At 36.3% G+C, this 24,746-nt stretch overlaps 1 protein-coding gene across 7 annotated transcripts in view; it reads left to right on the top strand.

Annotated features, from left to right (window-relative positions):
• The window catches only part of LOC130599963 (uncharacterized), a 205,551-nt gene that overhangs the window by 24,478 nt on the left and 156,327 nt on the right, over positions 1–24,746 (top strand). For 5 of the 7 annotated variants that reach the window (XM_057410830.1, XM_057410829.1, XM_057410828.1 and 2 more), the window contains one exon: positions 23,205–23,382. The exons of the other annotated variants lie outside the window; for them this stretch is intronic. In XM_057410830.1, the coding sequence (XP_057266813.1) occupies positions 23,205–23,382 (178 nt within the window). The remainder of the gene's footprint in view (positions 1–23,204; positions 23,383–24,746) is intronic. 7 annotated transcript variants of the gene reach the window in all.

Below are 24,746 nucleotides of genomic sequence, written 5' to 3' on the forward strand. Positions count from 1 at the left end.
AGTTTAACTCTGTGTGGTAAAATACTATGCAAACACACAGAGTTGATTGTGCATGTATGAAGGGGGAAAATACTAGTAGTGATATTTTCAGTTGCTTTGATTGCCAGTTTATACTGCCAGAATATTCCCTAGTGGCTTTGCTTTCCTTAGTCATGGGCACAAAACTGAGCCAGAATCAAGCACTCATCTGGAAGCTGGCAACAGATTTTGTTGGCTTGCCCATTTCTTTTGATAAGAAGGGCTTTGTCCCTTAGCATAAGATATGGTTGACCTTGAGTTGTCTGCAATGTTGTTAATGCTGAAGAAATGACTGGCAAACAGCAATTATGGAGAAACATGTGGTTGTTGCTATTCTTGTGCTCTCATCAGGTATTGTTACGCATTTGAGGTCAGACTGTGAAAGGTAACATTCTGGATGAAACAATGAAGAGGAAATAGCATTATTTTCAAACTCTTTATTCATGACTGCAGATATTTTCTATATGATTTGCCCTTTCTATCACAGTGACTTCTACAGACATGATGATGAAAAACATTAAGAAAAAGATAACTGATAGCTGGATAAGAAGTTATTCATAAACACTTAAGCTAAAAGCAGACAAATAATTGCATGAGCCCTTGTTGGCATCACAGTAAAGTCAGAGCTGGGTTTCAAATTTACTAGTATAAGGACTCCCTGCTGAAAACATGTACCAGACGCAGGATTTTCTCAAGGTTAAATGTGATTGTAGTGCACGCACACATACAAATTGAAGACAGAGATTAAATCACAAAATAATGAGATCTTTCCAAAAGGTAGTATACTACTCTGATTATCCTCGCTATCTTTAAGATAGCTTATGTTTTAAGTCTTTGTACACTATGGTTATTGAGAAATTGCATTTAAACTGATGTCATTGAACTTGATGGTCTGTGCATTTTATTGTATTACCTGCAGAAAATATAAATTCATGTAAAGGATCTGCAATTTTACTTCTGTGTGTCAGCAGTCAGAATTAACTTTTTTTTTTTTTTTTTACTGACTCCTTACACATCTGCAATAAGGTAATAAAAATCACTGGAAGACATTAATGAAATGGAAACTACTGTAAGAAAATGAAATAGATATGAATAATTAACATTCTGTGTTCCTTACCAAAACCATATTAGTTTGAATTTATTGCCAACTGTCAAAATCAGTGACTTTAAAACTTCAAGATAGTGAGGTCGATCTTTAAAAAATATTTTATTATCTCTCTAATATTATGGAGTGATGGTTTAACACAGAGGGGAAATAGTGGACTAGTTAGATTGCCATAGCCAGAGGGTCTCTGAAGGCCATGTCTACTCTAGTGATTTGTCCTGGTGCAGTAAGAAATACATTATATGATTTGTCCAGTGGTATCCATTTGTCATATGCTAGTTCAGATCTCCAAGTGGTGTGCACAAAACAAAACAAAAATTCCTTTTTGAGGAAAATAAATCAGAAGCCGTGATCCAAATATGTTCCAGAGCTAACACTTTTACGCTACATGTCCTTTTCTGTAGTGATTTAACAGAAAGTATCTGGGAAGCAAAACCAAGTTAAAATTAAGTTATGTCAAGCTAGTGTCACATGAATGAAATGATGGAACTGAATGCATAAACTGATTCAGGGTGATGCTACAAAAAGTTAATTTTCAAATGAACTCTGTTAAACAAAGCAGATTCTACTGTATGCTGTTCTTGGTCCCAGCTTCAGCTCAGAAAGGACTGAATGCTTTCCCCATTCAGCGTAACACCATATTGTGCTATCCAGAAGTTTTTCACATGCCTCCCCCAAAACAGTTCTATGCCTTCAAGGCATAACTAGAGCTCACTGGAAAGCTGTTCCTTTAAAAAATGCTCATTGAAAGATGCAGTTTCATTGAAATGGAAATGTACACAGTTTCATGGATTAAAAAGCCAGAAGGGAGTACTGTGATCATCTAGCCTGGCATACTGTACAACAGAGACCTCATGGCTGTCTTAGTTTCTTCCCATTTGAACTAGGTCATGTCGTTCTAAAGATAAAAATCCCCTTCACATTGTTTTTCAAAAAGCATACTTCAATGATAGGAGTATCTACCATAATTTTCAATGAGGGGCTCCTCATTGTTAATTATGCTGTTAATTCTAAATTTGTCTGTCTTCTCTGGGTTTTCCCTGGGTTATGCCTCTCTCTGTGAGATTGAAATTAAATTTATCTTCCTATGTATATATTTACAGACTGTAATCTAATTATCAATTATACTAAGGAGGTGAAATTTCTTGATTCTCTCACTTGTAGGTCATGTTTTTGAGTACTTTGATGGTTATTTTGTGAATACTTAGCTACTCACCAGTGTTATTTTTCGACTTGTGGACGCAGAAATTCGATGCATTATTTGAACAGTGAAGTAGCTGATGCTAAGTAGTGTCTCTGTTCTTGCTTGAGATTCCCATGCTTGTACAACCCTGTTCACATTCTTTTTTGACCGAGATTAAGAAAAGTTTGGAGCTATCCAGATGGTCAAAATCTGCAGGGAGCTCTTTGCCTGACAGCTGGTATTGTAAGTTTATAGGTGTTTATAGTTTACAGCTCTGTTGTCACCTTTGGTGATACTAGATCAGACATTGTATTCTTCCTTGATGCCAAATCCTTTTAAGGACACAAATTCTGGGAGACATTAAATTTTCAAAAAAAGACCTAAGACTGCATTTTTTATTTACTCAAATACAGTCTTGGATCTCTGGTTTTGGTTTGCTTAAAGCAAATAACAGTTTGGGATTAGTTTATCCAAACAGCAGCTTTCAGGAAAAATTAAAGAAATCTGAGGAAGAAGGGAAGGATTAGTCTGATGATGTAAATGCTTTGTGTTACCATATCCATTCTGTGTGAGAATTCAGTGGTTAGAGCATTCAGCCCAGATGCGGGAGATCTTGGCTCACTTTCTTTGTTTCGGGAAAGACAGACTTTCATTTCCTGTTCTCCGTGAGAGTATCACATGGACGGAAAGTGATTTTGCTGTCTGCCAGAATGTATATTTAAGTGTTTCATGTAAAGCTGAGTAGATGCATGAGTTCAGCAGAGTTCTTCAGAATATCTCCTTTATTCCTTAACTAGAGCAAAGAATCACATTGACCTGTGAGATCTCACCTCTCTTTGAAGTGTCTTGGCCACTGAGACAATTACGATGCAAGATTTTTAGTGTGATGGTTTTTGTGGGTGGGATTTTTTTTCCCTTTGTGTTCCTTTTTTTTTTTTTTACATGTTTGTTTTTTTTTTTCTGATCACTATTAAAAAATTAGAATTTCCCGTTTCTTGAAAAAATATTCTCACATCTGTATTCTTTCTCTTGGTGAACCATGAATACTTACTAATTTTTAAAAAGATAGATCTTATTAGTATTTAGAATACAATTTAAGGACTTTTAAACTTATTTTGCAGTGCAAATATGCCATCTCTGAGAACTTCCCTTGTAGTGTATGCAAATAGTACAGACAAGCATTGAAGTGAAGTTAGAAATGGATGGTGTTTGAGATAATGTTAGAAATGTATATATGTATGTATGTTGTGGCAAAATGTTATCTTTCTAAAACACAGAATCATATGCCAGTTACAAATTATTTGGTCTTTGCAAAGGAACAGTATTTCTTACGGAAGAATGTGACCGATGTACTATAGAACCAGTAGCATCATTGGCCTATTTTCAGTTATTTACAACTTGCCTGAGAAAAATTTTACATGCTGGTGTCTGCCTCAGCTAGCTTATAGTCATTACAGCTAAAAAGGCCCCATCATTTCAGAGAAATTAAAAAAAAAAAGAAGAAAGAAAATTGATGCTATTTTCCATTTATTTTCCATTTAAATAATTCATTGTCTGTGTTTGACATGGGACTAGTTTCTATATCAGTAATATGACGTGGTTGCCCAGGAGAAAACGTCTCTATCCAAAGCTTCCACACTTGGTTCTTCATTCCCTCTTCCTTGCCATCAACATTTAGTGTCCTTTGAAAAGCTGTGTTTTGTAAGCTCAGTGTAAGTCAGCAGAATTCCTTGAACTGAAATGCTAATATTCTGTCATCACTAAGCATTTTTGATCCTCTCATAGTTGGTAATTGTAACAGATGGCAATGGTGTATACTTCCTCCCTTTGCATCTCCTACATCCAACAAGACCTTGTGCATCAACCCCACATATTAAGTTGTCTCATCACTGCTAGCCCCTCTGCTGTTCCTACTGAGCTACTGAACATGCTTCAGAATAAATTTCCTCCTTAGTGCAGTTTTGAGCCAGAATAGCTGTTGGGCATTGGAATTGTGAGTTGCAATGCGGTTCCTTTCAGTTGGGCCATTGCTAGCTGTAGCCTGGCTGCCTGTGCTTGGGTAAGCCTGATGTTGATAACTGAGCATATTCTGAAGCAGACTTTAAAGAAAGTGAGGGAAACTTACTGGGAATTGTAAGGAATTGAGAGTAATTGTGAAAAAGACTTTTTGGAAGTTGGTTTTAGGATGAGGAACTAGAACCAGAGATGAGAAAGATGAGAGTTTCATTTGCCAGTGCATCCACTACACAGAGAGGAACATGCTTTCCAGCAGGATTTCACAGATATTTATGGACAGCACAGGACAAAACATCCAGAACCTTGGCTTTCATTTCGGGCTTTGGAGGAGCATCCAGTGTGGCATGGACTTTCCTGCCCAGTCCACGTCAGTTCCACCCATATCACCTTAGCCATGGGTCCTTATCACAGTCAATCCAAACCTTTTATATCTCTCACCCACTACTGTGGCTTCCTGTTATGGCCTATTTCTCATCATGACCCATGGACCTCTTCAAGCATGCACACTTCCTGTCATCTTCTCAGCAAATTTCCTGTCTGGCTTCTCAGCAAATTTCCCTCCCTACCATCTATGTGGCAGAGGCTTTCTGACTGAGTATAGGTACTAAAATAGGAGTGCTTATCTCTGTCCTGTTTTTGTTTCTTTTTTCCAGTTTTTGCCCAGCTAATCTTAAGTTTATCCACATCCATTGGCATACTCTTTCCTAACTCCTTTTCCTGTCTATCTCCTACAATTTTCCTTGACCAGGCATTCTTGACATTTTCATTCCCTCACAGTTAAGCAAATTCCAGTAAAAATTCCCGTACCACAATTTATGCAATTTAGATTAAATATAAATATATTAAATACAGGTCTCAGTTCAGCTGTATTTTGACTTTGTAGGGCTGTTGTTTGAGATGTAACGTGCTTTCTGTGTTGCTCATTTTTTGCTCTGAAAACTGAATTGTTACATTTTCATGCCACTTGCTATCCAAGTCTTCATAATCTTAATTAGCATATTTTTACAATCTTATAGAGAAGTAAGGGAGGAAAGGGAGTGGTGTTATCCGTATAAAATAATTCCACATATGCAAATTGAAAAAAATTAGAACCTAGGGTTTTTTCAGGCTTCTTATAGGCTGTATATTAAATCCTGTATGTTGAAAGTAGAACTTTTCCGGATTACATTTGCAGCTGCGTTATCAGCATTTCTGCAAAAGATATTTAAGAAGTAAGTTGGGACAGGATATATGGGGGTACAATTAATGATGCCTTGGAGAAGGTTGGTTTAACTACCTTATCAGTGTAGTTAAGGCATCCAGCAGAAGGACACAATCGAAGTTTTCCAGGGAGGCTATCACTTGTTCTGATCATGATACCTTCTTTTCAATTGTGCAGTTGTTTATTACACAATTTCCAGGTGCTGCAGCAAACGAAATAAAAATTCTACTTACAGTCATGGTTTCCTATCAGAGCAGATTCATCCTGAGCATTAAATGAACCTGGAGTTCCCTGGGAAAGAATAGTGGATGTTCATGAAGCACCACAGTGCTGTTATTTAAAGGTACAAGGGAGGCTGAATTTCTTCTGGATTGGTGGATATAAATCTATTTTGAATGTTTGATATGCAATCCTCCTAGCATTCTATTAATTTATCAAGGTAACTGATATCTGAAGTTGAAATGTTCATCTGTTGCAAATAACTACCTCACTGTTCTAAACATAAGCTTTGGAAAAGTATTAAATGCTAAGAGGACTTATAAATATAGTAAGTGGCACACGGCGGAGATGGATGGATCACTACAGATGTAATTTGGGTATAATCATTGTAAAATTCAGCTGCTATAGATTGCTGATAAGCAGGGCTTTGACAATAAAAATAAATTATCTGAGATTCTTCCACTGGCTGTAGCACCAACAAGCATGTTGACATACAAAGTAAGTGTGTTTACTGGCTGTCTAACTCCTATAAATGGAAAGGGATATATACCTGGCATTTGGACCTCTATAGACCTGGGCACCTTTTTCAACATAAAAGGTAGGACTTAATAACCAAAATACAGGTGTCCAGTGCTATTTGAAATGCCCGACCACATTTAACCTAGCCTCCAGCTGTTACTCCAGAAGGACTCAGATTTCCTCTAACGTCATGTCTTTCACCCCCAGGTCTCAGATACCCTCAGTGTCTGAAATGTCACTGGCTGTGTGTGAGCCGCTGAATCATAGTTCCATGTCCAAGATGTACATTTTGGAAATAAATTGTACGTGTTCTGGTCTGGCAGTGATCCTTTCTTGGAATACCTTTCAAGGCTTAAATGATTTGGAGCTCAGAGATCTCCTGAATTAGGGAGATTTTTTTTCTTATTAGGGGTTTTTATTTTTAATAGCCACTGGTAGATTTTTGTTTCCACGTGAATATTTTGATTTTTTTTTTGAGTAAAATGTAGCATTTATGATTCTGTTCCCAGAGGTGTAATTTAATGATGTTTCAAGGTTTATCTTCTTTTTGTTTGTTTTTTAATCTTCTGTTTGCTATTTCCCTTGCTTGTTTCTCAGAAGAGACAGTAAAAAATACTTGCCTGTTCACCTTCTTAATGCCACTTCTAATACATGGACTTTGGTATGTCCTTATCTCTTTTCAAGGCTAATGAATCCTGGTCATTGTACAGAAATTTTATCAACTTTGATCCATTATTTGCCCTTTTCTGTACCCTTTGCAATTATATTGTATTCTTTTTGAGGTAAGAAGGACCACCAGAATTGTACGCAGTGCTGCTAATTTATTCTGTGGCATTATAGTTTTGATATTCCTTTCATAGTAACTTGCATTTTTCTCTTTGCTTTTTTTTGACTATTATTAAGCATATTCCTGATATTTCCAGGGAGTGATCTGTTATAACTTGAAGGTCTTGCTATTAATTTGTAATGCTTCAGAGTCTATCACTCTGTATGTAAAGCCAGAATTATTTTTTGTTTTGTTCTGTCAATTTCCATCTGTCTATACTGAATTTTATTCTGCCTGTTTGTTGCCTAGTTGCACAGAATCGTGATCTCTGAAACAATCATTATTTTTATTATCAAAGTGAGCAAATTTTGTAATTCTTTAGTGTTAGGTCATTTATGAATCTTTTGAACAGCACAGGTCTCAATACAAATCCCAGTGAGACTCTAAATTTTCTTTTACAGTGAAAATTGACAATGTATTCCTACACAGCTGGTTCCAGAAGGTTCTGCAATGGCCCCACAGATGGCCAAAGCTGAGCCCCTCATGCTGGTGGCATAGAATCATAGAATAGTTAGAGTTGGGAAGGACCTTAAGATCATCTAGTTCCAACTCCCCTGCCATGGGCAGGGACACCTCCCACTAAACCGTGCCACCCACGGTTCTGTCGAGCCTGGCCTTGAACATGGCCAGGGATGGAGCATTCACACCTTCCCTGGGCAACCCATTCCAGTGCCTCACCACTCTTACAGTGAAGGCATATTTAAGATAGGGCAGAAAATACCAGATGGAGAGAGAAGGAAGCAAAAGGAGCGAGAAACAGCAAAGGCAACACCAAGGTCATAGGAGGAGAAGATGTTCCAGGTCTTGGAGCAGATACTCCCTGCAAACCTACATCAGAGATGATTTTCCTGACAGGAACTGCAGGTTGTGGAGAGCCCACATTAGAACAAAGAAAGAAGGAGCAGTAAAAAGGAACTGCTGTGTGCTGACAGTAACCTCGCATCCTCCTCTGCGGTACAGAGAAGTTTGGAGGACAGTAATGAAGTTGGTCCTGAAAATGTGGGGAGAAAAGGTGGGTTTTTTTTAATGTTTTTCTTTTTGTTTTCCACTACCTGAATTAGTAATTCCTTTTTCATTTCAATGGACAATAAATTGATTTCCCCGCAAGCTGAGTCTGTTTCCCCTCCAACACTCATTAGTAAGCAGTCTTCCTGTCTTTATCTCAACCTACTTGTGTTCTCATTCCTGGGTTATCTTCATGTTTTCACCCCAGTCCTGCTGAGAAGGGAAGATGAGTGACTCTCTGAGTGGGATTTTGGCTGTTAACCAAGATTAACCTACCTCATTACCTTTGCTTTCTCCTTATTACTCATAATTAATACATACAGGTATTTTTCTGAATGGAATTGCAAGAATTCTGATAAGCAACGTTGTTGAGTGCAGGCTGGAAATTAGAAAAAAAACAAACCACCCAAAATCGAACAAAACAAAGCCAAACATCAAAAAGCAACACCCCAAAAAAGAAATGCTCCCCCTTAATATTCCACACCACCCTCCTAACCCTCCCACCCCACCACCCCTCCTTGCAAAACAAAACAAAAAAACAAACCCTCTCAACCCTCTCTGGTCTATATACACGTCTGCTTCTTTAGAAAAAGTTAGTAGATTCGTAAGGCCCGGTTTTCTATAAGACAAATTATTATGTCATAGTTATTAATTTATCCGCTTATCCGCTGGTACTATTTTGTTTTAGAATACTAGCACTTTGTCTAGAATGGACATTGTTCTTACTTATCTGCTTCTCTGCTGGGCTCCTATGAAATCCCCTTTCAAAAATCCATGCCATATTAGTGTTTTTCAGTCTCTTGAGTGCCAAAGCAATTCTGAGTGAGGTTTTATAACATGCTTAGTTCTGTTATTATTGAATAATTTAGAAACTTTTGGTAAATATCAGTTAGTAGATAGCAAATTAGTTACTTTCTCTTTTGATTGTTTGGAGGTTTTGTGAAGAAGAAGGGCTTTATGCAGGGTTTATTATGAAACAATTGTTAAAAGATCTATTATCCTGGATGCTTTCCTTGTAAGGGATGCAACCCTTGTTGACTTTCCTGGAGCTAGTAGGTTTTTAAAGTGCAAGCACCCTCATTCTGTTTTGACTTTAGAAAAAGTTCTCTTGTACAGCTTCTGTCTGATGCCAGTTCTTAATATATCTTTCTTCCTGATACCATTTATTCAGGTGTGTGTGAAGATTTCTACTATGTCTGAGCTAATAGCTGATACTGAGAACATCTTGGAGAATGCTGCCATGGAGCTTCTTGTATTCAGTTTCTCCCAGAACTATAAGCATTTTCCCTTTGGACTGTTCTTGTGTTCTTTTTTGAATCACCAAGCATCTCTTAGCCTGCTAGCTTCCTAGCATTGACATTGACCAGTCACTGCCCCTCTGCACCCAAGAGCCAGGCCATCAAATGGCACTTTGGAAGTCACAGATATCATCAAACTATAGGTGGGTTTTAACCTGACTCTAACATGTCATTCCTTCCAGTAAAAATAGTAATCTGCCTTCAGATTTCAGTTTTGGAAGCCTGCTTTTTATCTTGCAACATTTATTTTTACAACTCACTAGTTATAGGATGTTTTGAAGATGTGGGGTAAGTTATCTATCTAAAATGTGTGTATACACAAATGTAAAGGATTGTTAATAGTTGCTATTATTTGAAATATGATAAAACATATCTTACCAAAGCTATTCCAAATAAGTGCCCAAACAGCTATAATTTTAACTATATAAAATCTTGAATAGATAAACCTAGTAAAAAAAGCTCACCTAGTATGCAATTTTCTGTAAGGAAAGAGTGCCCATCCCTCAGTTTCCTACCTCTGCAAAGTTGAAACAGATCGGGGCTCCCTAGTTATTCTCTGCTTCACCTAGCTTCTGAGAAGCAGGATATAAATAAAGACAGTCATGCAGCTATTCTAATGAATACTGGAAATTTTATAGGAGCCATCAGATGTAGGGCACAAAAATGGCTTAAGCCCATCTTCTTTCCCCTATTTTCATTTCCGTCGCTGTACTGAGGTATTTATAGTTATGGGTAACACAGCAATATCCAGAATATTTTATGTAGTTCCTGCTGTTGCATGATTTATGATGATGTTCATCCCCATCAACCTCACATTTAGATACACCGTTCTTTACAATTAACTTGTATAACAACAATAGCTTGGTTTCTGTGTTAATATAACCATTATAAACTTTATCAGTTGATAATGTAGGTAAAAGCTTCTAATTATATGTATTAACATTCTGTCTGACCAAGTCTGTATTACTAAGAATGGTCAAACATGACAGTATTCCAAAAATGGCTGCTGGTAAATCCATCAACATTTTTTCCCTTGATTGTCAAGTTGTAGAATCCTCTTAAAATATTACATATGAAAATTAAACAATATCCCTGACTATCAAAACATCACAGAAAAATGACGGTATTTTAACAAGAAGCATGAATAGAAATCTAAGAGTATCTGTGTAGATACAGAAAGGTTGGGATAGGGTGCAGATAGATCACATGCTAAGATGCTGGTAGTGAACACCAGATAATACTTTTCATCTGTGGGAAACAGGCATAGAGTGTAACATTTAAACAGAAATTTTGCTATTGTATGCTCCGTAAGTTTACTTCAAAATCTACTGAACAACATGCATGAACAACAACATACATGTGAATTTCTGGTATATATTATACGTCCAGTGTCATATACTGGAGTATGTTTGGTGCCAGAAAGATGACAATATTCAGAAGAAAACTTCATGTGATACAGTCATAATAAAAAGTGATCTAGCAGGGGAAATCTAGGCTAAATGGGTAACAGTGTTTATAAAATCCTGTGAAACATGGTCTATGACAGCACTTCAGCCTTCATTTTATACATTAGTCTAGGTGGTACATATTATTTTGTAGACAAAAGTAGAAATGGGACTATACTACTGCTGAGATACCATTTAATTGTGTTTGTGTTGCTGTATGGCACTGTTGCACAATACTGTGTTACCTTAGAAGGAAGGGTCACTGCATTGCTTCTTAGAAGAAAATATTACTAAAGTGATTATATTTAAGGATCTTCCTATTATCTTTTCTGTTAAAGCAATAGACTTACAGCTCACAATTTCGACTATACCATTCTCAGACTTTTGCTCCATGAAACATTAAAAGATAGTGTTATTTGACTTAATGTACAGTTTACATTTTTCTTTAGCGCTTGTTCCCTTTTTGTGCATCTGTATCTGCTGTGATACAGTAAGCATTAGAAAAATGGCCAGTATATATCTTCCCTTCCTTTTTAAGATGAGTCTCTGAAAGTAAAAAGTATTCCACAGTGAGTCTAAACATTTTATTATTTATTTAACAGCAGCATTATTGCTAACTTTCTCACAATGACTCTGAAACATACACATCTACATCGACATGCACCAGTCAATAAATACCATATGGACAGGGTGAAAAGAATATTTTCCCTCTGAAAGACTCTTCTCATTGTATTATAATGTCTTTAAAGTAAGTCACATCTTAGATCTAAACTACTTGACAGATAGCCATTTAAAAGACATTTATGAATATAATCAATGCAATTCTCAATAGTTATATTTATAATAACTAATTTGCTGACTTCATGTTCTTGTCAAGATAATTTATACACATCCGCCATATGTTCAGTGAAATTTTTCTTTGCCCAGGTGAGCATTTAGTCTTCCTTTCTCCCTAAAGGAATTATTCATATCCCTGAAATCAGAGGATCCTCCACTCAGTTTTCCCTTCTGTCAGGCCTTCCAGTCTTAAGACCTTAAGTCATAATGATCATCTTTTCAGCAGAGGGCAGCATATGGCATTCTCAGAGTCCATCAATTCCACTGTTTAATTGGCTGTAGAAATCACTGTTGAGCTAAAGGTGATTCTGAAGCACTTCCAACTCTTCATGAGTCTTAGGCAAGAATCAGATTTTGGTATGCTTTGTGACTATGTAGAATGTTTCTCAGGGGAATGATCTATAGTAATGAGTCTATTAAATAAAATGAAAGTTGTTTTTCTGGGGCTTTTCTTGGTACAAGAAAGCAATACTCTGTTTGGAATTTTCTTACTAATGATGGTAAAGTTTGTAGAAAATATTACTTTGTTTGCTAAAAAGTTCCATATCGCATAGTTTTTATTTTTGGTCATCTTAGGTCCTTGTCTTCATCATAATGGTAAACTCATTAGGGGAAGAAGGGCTTGGCAAGCCATTTGCTGTTGCTAATTAGACAGCCTAACACTCTGAGCTACTAATTCTATTTTACAATATTTTTCAAAACCCAGTCAGTTTACTTTTTGAAATGTATTTTTCCATTGTATTTTGTATAGAAAGAAGAATCAGTTTACATTCATGTTTTCTTACTCACTTTCTGATTTTGTTAACTATATCCTGTAGTTCATTTTCTGACTTACAGACAAATGATACAGTTCATGTACTAAGTAATCACCTAATATCCTGCAGAATCTTCAGGATGATGTCTCCTTTCTAATATTTTTCAATCACATTTTAAGTATTCTGTATATGGAACACTTATTTATTGATCAGACCAGATGCAAGTTATGCTTCTAGTCCAATATGTTTAAATATATTTGATTTTGAGCAACTAGTTATAACAGGTTCTTTATTAGCCTTAGGATATGATTTTATTGCCTTGCTTGTTAGATGTAAAAAAAGGTCTCCCCTGGAATGTCCAATGAGTTGACATTCCTCATACTGATGGTAATAGGAAATAAATTTGCTCTTTTTATTTCCTCTTTAAAGTAACAATTAATGCTTTCTGATTTACATAAGTTCAAGTTCTCAAAATGATGATTAGGAAGTTTATCACAGTTTTTACAATATCACACAGCGTCTGTTTTCTGGAAGCTATAGAATCATAGCATAGTTTGGGTGGAAGGGACCTTTAAAGGTCATCTAGTCCAAGCTTCCTGCAATGAGCAGGAACATCTTCAACTAGATCAGGCTGGTTGGAGCCCCATCCAAGCTGATTCTGAGTGTTTGCAGGGATGGGGCACACACACAGAACTGTATGGAATGATTGACTCTTGTCACCTTGGTGGTGGAATAAAGTAAGAGAAATAAATGTTTTAAGAGGTGTTTCAGGTTTTTTGTTTGGTAAATGGGGGGCAATATATTATCATCTTCTTAAAAAGATTTAAGTATATTTTGTTTTTCACAGAAGGGAAGAAAATTCATAGATGGATCTTTAATAAAAACTTAATGCTAACAAGTGGCTTGGCAGTGACAATGAATGCCCAAAACTCTAATGTAGAAGTCATTTATTGTTCTTATGTATCATACTATCAAGGCCATGAACATGAAAGAAGTATTTTTGAGTTACTTAAAAAAGGAAGGAAAAAAAAAAGGAAAAGTAGTCATTTGCAAACCTAAGTAGTTGAGCTGGCTCTGAGTTGATTGAGTCTTACTATAAAGAAGACCAAAAAATCTGTTGACTCTAAGGTAAGAGGAAAGATATTCTAGAAATACATGGTTGACATTTAAGCCAAAACCTTGAAAGAGGCTTTGAAGGTAGAAGTTTCTTGTTCTAATTGTTGAAAGAATTTTGTTTGAAGTGCTTAAATTGTTCACCTTAGACTGGGTATTAAGACTACTAGGTTTGATGAAAATATATTGTTTTGATATGATGGTTAGTTCTCATGACATTTCGTTCTAGCCCCTTAAAAATATTTAAAGCATGACTTAGTCATTTACGTGTTTTCTCATTGTTGATATGATCCTTGTTTGTACAGTTTTGCTGTGCCTCCTATTTATTCTGTTTCTTCTTTTTCATACATATATAAAGTTTCAGATACATTTTCTATATATTAAATGTGTAACATTAATTTGTCTTTTTAAATTCTCAGGGGAGAAGCTGTTCTTTCTCCCCTTTGTTACAAACAGGTATCTGTATCTTTTTCATAAGATTTTTTTTCAGCCTTATTGCTAACTAGCTATGAAGCACACAGAAGCTAGCACAGCAGCCTAGGTAATTTAGAACACTTAATTTATCTATTATATCATCCACTGAGTGATAGCATAATTTGGGCAATATTAAGTGTGGGATAACCACGTAGTGAGTGGTAAAACCTTTACAGCACAGCATGTTTGAGATATGGTTTGGCAGCTGGAATTTACTGTCTAAAAAACCTCCAAAAGATCTCTTGGAGGACTTCAGCTTGGAAAACTTCCTGAGCAAAACCAGTGTTGGTGGTTCTTCAGTAAAGAAATCTTAAAGCCTTCAAACTACGCTTTCAACATGCTTGAAAGAGTATTTATGCCTCTGCATAAGCTAGGAAAATGTTCTTCTAAACCAACAGCAAGTTTTGAGCCATTCCTTATCTTTCCTGCCCCTGAGGTTAATATGGATTCTGGAAGTTCTTTAGAACAAGGTCAGGAGTTCATTGAAGTTACCCTGGGTAAAAGATTGTCTTGAGTTTTTCTGGGTTTTCTCTCAATTTTATCGGAGCAGAAAGAAGCAAGTGCTTAATACCAGGTATAAGTTTTTCATTTTCTATAATGTCCTATAACCATCATAGTTAAATAATTTTCTGGTATCATTCTAGAGTGGTTTAAGGTTATTTCACGCTATTCTAACAGTTGAAAATGGCTTAAGTGGAGCCTTTGCATAAGTTTTGTTTCTGGGAATGAACACACTCTGCAATTAAAGATTGCCTTGAAGTAGGATAGCTATACAGGTCTTACTGAATTTTGATTTCCAGCTTGCATAGCTGTGTCACATTAGCTTTAATCCAGAACAGCCGCTTTAACTCTGAGCTCTCAGCCCTGCTGCTCAAGGGACACATACAAAATACCTTCTGTCCTGGGTTCAGCAGTAGCAGTCACGTTTCTGCTTCTTGGTAGCTGGTGCAGTGCAGTGTTTTGACTTTCGGCCTGGGAACAGAGCTGATAACAATGATGTTTTGGTTTGGCCAAGGACCTTGTGAGCCTCATGCTCTGCCAGGGAGGAGGGGAAGCTGGGAGGAAGCAGAGACAGGACACCTGACCCAAGCTAGCCAAAGAGGTATTCCATACCACAGCACATCATGCCCAGGATGTAACTGGGAGTTAGCCGGAGGGGCTGGGGGACTGCGGGGTTGGAGGAGGTATCGATCAGAACTTGGTCGGGCTGGGGGGGGGGCGAGTTACTGGTCGGCTGGTGGTGAGGTGTTGTATTCTCTTCCCTTGCTATTTCCTTTATCATTGTTATTATTGGTGGTAGCAGTAGTGATTTGTGTTATACCTTAGTTACTAAACTGTTCTTATCTCAACCCATGGGAGTTGCATTCTTTTCGATTCTCCTCTCCATCCCTCTGGGAGTAGGGGGAGGGAAAGAAGGGGGGAAGTGAGTGAAAGAGCCCTTTGCCTGGTTTTAAACCACGACACCTTCAAAAGATAATTCTGGAACTAAAATTCATAACTGTACTGGGCACTAAAAAACATGGACTCAACAGAGACATTGTTTTTATGGCACATTATATTTTTTTTTCCACCCCGGGATAACCTTTCCATGCTGCACAAACAATAGATTATGTCTCTGTCTCTCCTTCCCTCCCCCCCATAGGAGCAAACAGATGTGTTGTCTTTCCCTTTCTAATATTTCTCCACCCCATATTTGTGAACTATCTGATCTTTTAGTTAATTGAATTGGCAAGTTTGAGTAAATTAAAATTGAAGCAATTGTTCTCAACTTTTATTTGGTTTGGAGGATTGCTAATTCTGCTTGCAGACTGCATGCCTGAAAGCTTGTCATTTTCCTCTCAAATACATCATTTAGTGTAATAAATGATAGTAACACTTCTTATAAACTGTGCATATTTATACTGTTGTAACACATGGCTAGAGTAGTACTACTTAATTCACAGTAAAATGCTGATTAGACATAACTAATTCCTCCCTTTCAGTTCAAGAACTTTTATACTACTTCAGTCCTTTAATAAACAGTTTGGCCAATCCAAAAATCCTACATTGGTGTAGTTTTGTATTTATTTTTCTATTTATCGTTCTCCTGTTATTGTGCATGTAGAAAGAAACAAAATGCACTCCGCCATAAATGTCCCTGTTTTCAAGATTAAACTATCTACAGAATTTGTTAATTTCTGAAGTTTCTTGTTGCTCAGTGATGTCCTCTGAAAGTGTGGTAAACACTGTATCAGTAACTGAACTTTTCAGTTTCTAGCACAATCAGTAGTGCTTTGATAAAGCTGGAAAATGCTGAAATGCTGACAGTTTCTAAGATAATTCTTTAAAAAGTGGTTGCCAGTACCAATACATTTTAAAACAAACAAACAAACAAAAAATTGCCTTTTTTTTTTTTTACACAGTAAAATGATGTGTGCATTATTATACACTCTTCAGTGGCTCTAAAGTGAAAAAACACCCAAAATCAACAGTACTCACTGTGTCTGCAGGTCTAAGACATCACAGGAGACGCTTCTGAATACACCCTTATGGTCTGGTGCTTATTCTTAATGGGCAGAAACTGCCATAAATTTGGATCTTGTCTCTGTATCTGGTTTTATAAAACTTCAGTCAAATAAATGAAAGAAAACAAGGTGCAGTATCTGGACTCATGGCATTATGACATATCATCTGAGTAAACAACATGAATAGCTTGCAGCATAGATAACTTTAACTATAGGCTTGTCACATTTCATAAACCAGAGCAAAACTTGGCTTGTTCAGCATATGATACAAAGCCTGTAAGAAAACTGTTTGTAATTCTAAAAGTGGTGCATATAATTCAGCTGTTTTTCATTGTTTCCTCAAAATCTAAGAATGTCTCACCAAAATTAAAGGGGATCTACAAGAAGCAAGACAATTTTTTTCATTAAAAAACTGTCCACCCTCAGTGTTTCTTCTTCTTTTTTTTTTTTTCCTAGTTAGATTTCATTGTTTTACAAAACAACAGACACTTCTAACAAAAAGTAGAAATCTGCTTCTGCTTCACATGTAATTTTTTTCCTTAACTTTTGTTGGAAATATTTCTGGAGGTAATTAGTGGTTTTTACTATTAAATATTATTGAAACATACATATCTTCAACCACCTTAAGAAATTTAGGTTCACATCTGAATATTTTTCTTCGTGTGACTGTAAGCACCGTTAGTCTTTTTTTGGTGTTTATTGGCTTATGTAGTAAAATTACAATTCAGAAGCGTAAGCATGCATTGTGTAATTACTTCAGGAAGCTACTCATTTGTTGGAGAATTTATGATTCATATTTAGAATTTAAACTGAAATTTCTGATACAACAAACCCAGAATACTCTCAAGACTAATAATTGTAAAACATGATGCTCATCTGCTACTGATGCTGTAAAAGATTCAGTGGTATTTAAAAATACTCCTTATTTTTTAATTTCTATTATTAAGTGACAAACAATAATAGAAACATTGCTGTGATAGCATTGGTCCTAGTTGGTCAGCTGAGCAAAGACCTGTTATAAGCATAATATCAGTCCTCTAACCTTTTGATCAATACAGAAACTCTGTTTTCTTTCTTTTATGATAGTATCTCATACTCCTATCCTACCAAAATAACATCAGAGTTTTTTTTGGGTTGGTTGTGGGCTTTTTTTGTTTTTGCCTGTTTTGGGGTTTGTTGAGGGGTTTTTTGGTTGTTGTTTTAGATTCAGTTAATGAAACAAGTATGCAGCTTGGAGTACACAGTCAGCTGCATTTGAAAAAAGAACAAAGCCTGCCAACATTATGTATTGTAGTAGCTACTGACTACCTAGAGAGAGGTGGCTACAATAAATTGTGTGGTTTATTGATATTGTGTATTTAATTTACATTTTTATTTGGCCTTAATTATATCATGTTATTAAAAATAAGTTTATTCTGTTCTTGCATATGCCTGTTTTAAAACATTTTTATGTTTTCATTCATTATGTGGAATTTCAGTTGCACAGTACTACGGTACTTGTCACACCAGGAGGAAAAACTTAAATCCATACTTTCACTCTCCCTGTAGAATTTAATATTATTATGAATCTTCTATCTTTGTAAGTTAGGTGAAATCATGTGTTCTGAAATTAAGTTGTTTTACAGTATATGTAAGTAAAGCTTAATCCTTACTGTTGAAACCAAAGCATTTTCTTCAGAATTTGTTGTTGAAGAAAGAGAAGATTAGGACAAGTTGAAGTACTGACCTGTATAGGATCTGTCACCTCATATAACATTAGTCATGGATTTCACTAGTTACTAGGCTTTGAGAGCCCACTTCAGGATATATTGTATTTACTGTGAAAGTTGAATAAAGGCAGATACTGAAGAAGTGTTGTATGCAGTCAGGCCTTTAACTGCCTCTAAATATACCTTTCATTCTTTATTTACAGTTTACACCAGTAGTCTGAATTTGCAAGTTTTTTAATGTTGGATTTGATAATATTTTACTAATGTAATATGTAGTGTGCATGATTAGAGTTTTCTTAGCAAAATGAGTAGAAACGTCATCCTTTGTAACTTGCTAATATCCTCATTGAGACATAAATGGCGGTGAAATACTTACATCCACAGCAGAGGACATTGCTGTTGGAAGGAGCACACACTCTTCGAAGTACTAGGCTTTAACTATCCCTGTGTCTCAGTAGTTGGAAGTAAGACACTGGATTCCTTTGTGTCTTCCAGTTTCAGTGGAACAACAAGATTTGGAATTTAGGATTTTGTTCCAGACTGTGGAGAAGAGCTAGTCTGAAGGTTAGAGTCTTGTGTTTTGTTATTTACAAGCTGGTTAAGATTTTCAGTGTTGTGTGTCCTTTCTCATCTATTCCTCTTTCAGAGCTAATGTTCTTGCCCTGGGTCTCTTTCCCCTGAAAGTCTCAGTTACATGCTGGTGGTTCATTGCTGCATTTGTTTCTCTGCAGTCAGCTGGTCCTCAGCACTCTGTTTTTCAGTCAGATCTCTTAATCTAATGATGGACCTTTTCAAACTCTCTATCACTAGAACCAACTAGGTTCGGATCAGCTGAGGTCCCTGTGAGTCCAGGTGTACAAATCATTTATTTCAAGTCTCTCACCATGTGGTATTGTGGTTCTTTTGTACCCTCTTTTGCTTTCAAGCAATAGGCCCACATCCTTGGCCCTTAGTTCTCAGTCCTAGTCATCCTAATCAGTCAATCCAAGGCCTCTAACATAAATCACCGGTTTCATTCATGCTCAAGAGCAGACCCTTGTTTTCCGTTCTCCCATTCTACTGCCACACAGATCCTCCTCTGTCCGATTTACCTTCCGTTAGCACTGCCTTTGGAGAGTATAGGTGAGACAGTCTCTCTGTTATCTCAATATATGGATTGGAAAAGAGAGAAAAACTGCATTATGGGAGATACATAGAATCAGTCTTGGGATGGGAATTACTTTGTGCAGGTGAAATCTTTAATGATTTCAGTTTTCAGCTATTACATGACTCTCCTGACCTTGTTGTGACTGCACTTTTCAAAGCCTTATTATCTTGTCCAAGTTTGAGTAAATTTTCATCACACGCTGGATTTAAGTCCCTATTCCACATTATGGGTGAGACCCAAAGGTTTCCACAAAGAAGTAGATAGAAGTTTTGCAAAGACAAACTGGTGTATTTTCCCCACCCACTTTGTTTTCAGAAGCTCATAACTGGGATGAAACGACACCTGTTTCGATTTACTTCAGCACCATGATTGTGAAGGTGTCCAGTTACTACTTGTACCTATGAAATATTCTTTAAATTCTTGACTTTGCTTTTAGAAGTATGTTTGAGTGGATTTACCAACTCCACTTCCTAGGCTGGATTTCTAATTTCTTAGACAGCAAGAATCCAGTCATAGAATCATAGAATAGTTAGGGTTGCAAAGGAACTTAAGATCATCTACTTCCAAACCCCGTGCCATGGGCAGGGACACCTCACACTAAACCATGCCACCCAAGGCTCTGTCCAACCTGGCCTTGAACACTGCCAGGGATGGAGCATTCACAATGTCCCTGGGCAACCCGTTCCAGTGCCTCACCACCCTTACAGTAAAGAATTTCTTCCTTATATCCAATCTAAACTTCCCCTGTTTAAGTTTTAACCCATTACCCCTTGTCCTATCACTACAGTCCCTAGTGAAGAGCCCCTCTCCAGCATCCTTGTAGGAACCCCTTCAGATACTGGAAGGCTGCTATGAGGTCTCCATGCAGCCTTCTCCAGGCTGAACAGCCCCAACTTTCTCAGCCTATCTTCATATGGGAGGTGCTCCAGTCAATTGTGTTTTTTTTTCCTGGAAAGGAAAATTATTAAATATTTAACTCTTCTGTGGAAAATATACATTTGCAGGATTACCACCTGTTTTGAGAAATGACCATCTAAAATGTTAATAATTGTAGGGTGTTTTTTTCTCATTTGTTAATCAAATGTTTTTTTAAGTATCATCTTGATGTCATGTATGACTAATTTTATATTGGTGGTGGAAGCTTCCTAATTTATATAGGAATAGCAGAGGCTTTCAGTGATCAGTGATTATTGCTTTTATATTCTTTCTCTATAAATCTCCGTGCATTCCCCCCCCCCCCCCATTTCTAGTAACAGCTAGCATAAGCCACTAGTATATAAGGAAAGCCCCTCAGAGATGTTTACATTATATTTTCTGAAGAATTTTTTTCTCTATTTTTTTCTACCTTTCTTCCCAGAAAACTGATTGGTAGTCAAAGAAAAAAAAATAAAAAAGATTTGTAGAGTGGTTCCATTCAGGTCAGGTCAAATTTGCCAAACCTATCAGCTTGAAAAAACAATTAAGTTCTGCAGATCTCTAATTTATGACTAGCAAAATAGTTTGTTTTGTAAAGCTGTAAAGTGGATGTTAAGGAATATAGTACCAGAGAAGAGGTAAAAACCACATTTACCAATACCAGAGTTATCAGTCTCTTACTGAAAAATATGGTGCTCTACCCTAAGACCTTCTGCAGGGTGGTGAACCTGTGTTTTTCTTTTCCTGAAAGAATGCTTATATGATCTGGGCCATTCTAGGTAGACCAATTTTGATCTTTTATTCTGAAAATGTTTTATTCTGTCTGAATTGTACAGGGTGGGTGTAAGCTATCAGTTTGGTTTGTTTTGTTTTCTTAATACTCTCTGCAGCCCCAATTCCTCTGTACACGCCTCAGCCTTTCACTTACTCTAAATATAGGTCAGCATTGCCCTAAGCTGGCTATGGAGATCAAATTGGCTCTAGATTGCCTTGGAATTGGCAAGAAGTAGATGAGCTGCACTGTCTTCTTTTTCTGACTCAAGCGCCATATAAGTAAATAGCCCATACAAAGTAGACCTAGACCTGCATTAGCTGAAGAAACACCAAGGCAGATAACCTTTAGCCTCATGCATTGTCCTTAGAGCTAGAAGATGATACTTCTGTAATTTTCGTAGCTTCTTTTCCATTTATTACTGTGCTTCTCTTCATGGGGCTGTAATCTGATTGATTAGCTAGGAAGCTAATAGAAATAAATTGCAGTTCCCACAACCTCAATCTTTGGTGTTCCAGCAAACATGATGTGGAAAAACAGTAGTGACCCTACTACTTATTTAACTGAGATTTGAAGAAAAACTTTAGAAATTTAGACTGCATATGTTTGGCTAAAAAAAAATCCCCCACCTCTGTGAGGCTCTGTCTATGCTTCAGATAGCAGTCAGCATCCAGAAACACTCTTAACATGATTAGTAAGGACTCCATAAGATAGGCTTTACTAGGCCTTTTCAGAAGTACCTAGGTGGTAGGATCTCATTCAAGATCTGATGTTTATCTTTAACTGTGCAGATACCTTAGGTATATTTTTTCAGTCTGGCAGTGTTTATTAAAGTTCATAGGTTTATATTATTATAGGCTAAAAGATATGAGATAATTTTTTTTCTGTTGCACTTTAATTTGCACCTAATATTAAAAAGAGCTGGGTCTGGGGGTCGAATTCATGCACTGGCAGCTTTGTGTTAATTCTTGGACTTCCAAGAAGGATGTAGTTGAAAGATGTTGCCTAGGAAAGACAGGTATATATCCTCAGAGACTGGATTGATACAATGGTTTATTTTTACATATTTGTGTGGTCCCACTGATAATTTATATCTAACTGCTGTTCTAAAAGACTATTTGAATAATAATTGCGCAAATATTGCAAGCATATAAATGAACATGACCACCTGTAACATGCAAAACTATATTGTCCCATCCATCTAAAAGTTATTTTTAAATTCTGTTATTATACAGATCTTAACAGGTACATAAAAGAAGAGGAATGTAGGTGGCAAAGTTAGCTGGATTTCTACTACTTTTTGCATTTAATAGCACATGTACTATAAAGATACCCTTGTTTCATCACAGATGAAATGCCAGGATATCACTCAGGATACCTTTCTTACTTGCTACGGTCCTATATTTAAAGACAGGAGCTATGGGTTAGCATGTATGGAATGATTTTTTCATACAGGTATGAATATTGCCTAATTAAGATACCCATGGTACTTCTCACATATATAATCTTCATGTTGTCATCTTTCTAGAATTCATTCTTTCTAGGCAATATATGATTAGATCGTAAGACTTTCTTTTAAACTGGTACTTGATAAATTATATTCCAGAAGGACTTAGAACAGCTATGCAGATATTTAGATTAGTAGTCATTATTCAAATTACTGTATATTCACATAGCTATCTACCATTTTGGTATCAAACACTGAAGTTTTTCAGAGAATGTCATTTGACCTTCAAGTCTAGTGAACAGCTTGAGATTAGGAAATCACTGACTAAAATTAGTGAAACTTATGTAATAACGCAGGAGTGGAAAAAGGAAATAATTACATAACTAAAGGAGCAAAATAGCGTACATTCTTATTTTTAAGTCTGCATGAATATTATCATATAACATTATATTGCTTTTAGATACTGTCAAACAGCATAATACTCTTATAAAAATATGTTTTGTTTTGCTTTCTTCTTTTTGGTTTAATATTACTACTAAGTAAAAGACTGTAGGATTCTGGGTTTTTTTTTAAACAAAGAAAGGGAAAATAAAATACAGTCACCTCTGGGCAAATTCTTACAGTGAACAACAGCAGCAACAACAAAAGAAGATGCTTACACTTTTATTCCTTATGGATTTCTTTTTAATATTTCAGCGCAATGAACATATGGCTGTTGCTATCAGCACTGGTGTATTTGCAGCGATGCCTATCGACATCCACCAGAGAGCAGGGCAGCTCCAAAACCCACATCTTTTATACTGTGGAAATTGATGGGTACAGCAACACAGCCAGCTTCTTGGCCAAACAACATGGAATGCAGTTCATTTCAAAGGTCAGCGCATATTTAAACTTGCTTCATTACTCCCACCTTTATGCTTGAGATTTTCATTTTTTCAAAATCAGTTTACCTAGAGGTTCCTTTAGAGACAGAAAAATGAAAGTGCTGAATCCTATTTTCATTTGGGGATATCAAGCTTTTTATCAAATTATAGAGGTGGCGTTTCAGAATATTTCATATCTGATCAGAAGGAAAATCCAAAAATAATTTTCTCTTTATTCAGGAGTCTTTCAGGCACTGGGACTGTTTTATTTATTACTTAATATTGTGCTCCAGTCAATCATTTTGAATTCAGACAGGAAAATGGAATTTTTATTTTTAAAAGGAAAAAATCAGAAGGAAAAAAATGCAACTGGAATAAAGCAGATTTTGTTTTTAAAAATACAATTATGTCTTTTCTTCCTCTGCTATTTTATTTTCCTTTAAGCACAGTGCGTTAATATGAAGACATATATAAAACAAAGGGTCTTATATAAGATACTATTTTAGTTAATTACAGGCATTTTATTTCAGAGCATTTCTACATCTGTCATTGATTTTGAGGAATTACGGCCTTGTAACACAGTCAGGGAATAACCTTTTTCTTTCTTTGGACAGGTGTCTCAGTACTTATTTTCTGTATGTGTACTGTGTTTGTGGGTATAAATATGAGGTATGTATTTATATTTCATTTAGCTTTAACTTTCCATCAGAAGAAGGTTGTTCCTAAAGTGTGTGTTAGTACTCTGGTGCACAGCCTAACTAGAGGAAACATATTAATATCTCAGTTACAGTTACTGGTCTGTAAAACTGGATATGTAGATCACAAATAAATTATGAAAACTTTTAATACGTTATTCTGTATCAGCCTTCATTCATTGACCTGAAAGTTCTTTGACAATCTTAATGAATTAAGCCTTTCAATGCTCCTGTTGCTTTTATCTCTGCTTTTCTGATATGAAAAGCAGAAGTAGACTACGTAAAACAGTTTGTTCAAGATCATCACGGGGAGTCTGTGGCCCAGTGAGAAGTGGAAAATATATTTCTAAATTTTTGATTTTTGTGCTCTAGCTGTAAGAAATTATCCTAAGAGGGAAAACATAACGAGCTTATGAAGAAGAGGCATTGTACATACCTCAGCAGCCAGTATGGTCTACCCTAGTCATGAAAATCACTGAAGAGCCCTGAGGAAAACTGCACCCAGTTTTGTTACAAGAACAGTGACACAATCTTCCGGATGTGTCAACCTTAGAGTATAAATATTAAAATCGATAGAGACTGTTATAATGAGGATGTTAATTTAAAAACCCCAATAAACAATACTGTGGTGTTAGATATTAAGTATTCCTGTAAAGGCTGACTGCAGTGTCAGGTTGCTA

The sequence above is a fragment of the Pezoporus wallicus genome, unplaced genomic scaffold, assembly GCF_028554395.1.
Source record: "Pezoporus wallicus isolate ANWC-B61680 ecotype Strahan unplaced genomic scaffold, APGP_CSIRO_Pwel_v1 contig_747, whole genome shotgun sequence".
In the NCBI taxonomy this organism is placed as follows: domain Eukaryota; kingdom Metazoa; phylum Chordata; class Aves; order Psittaciformes; family Psittacidae; genus Pezoporus; species Pezoporus wallicus.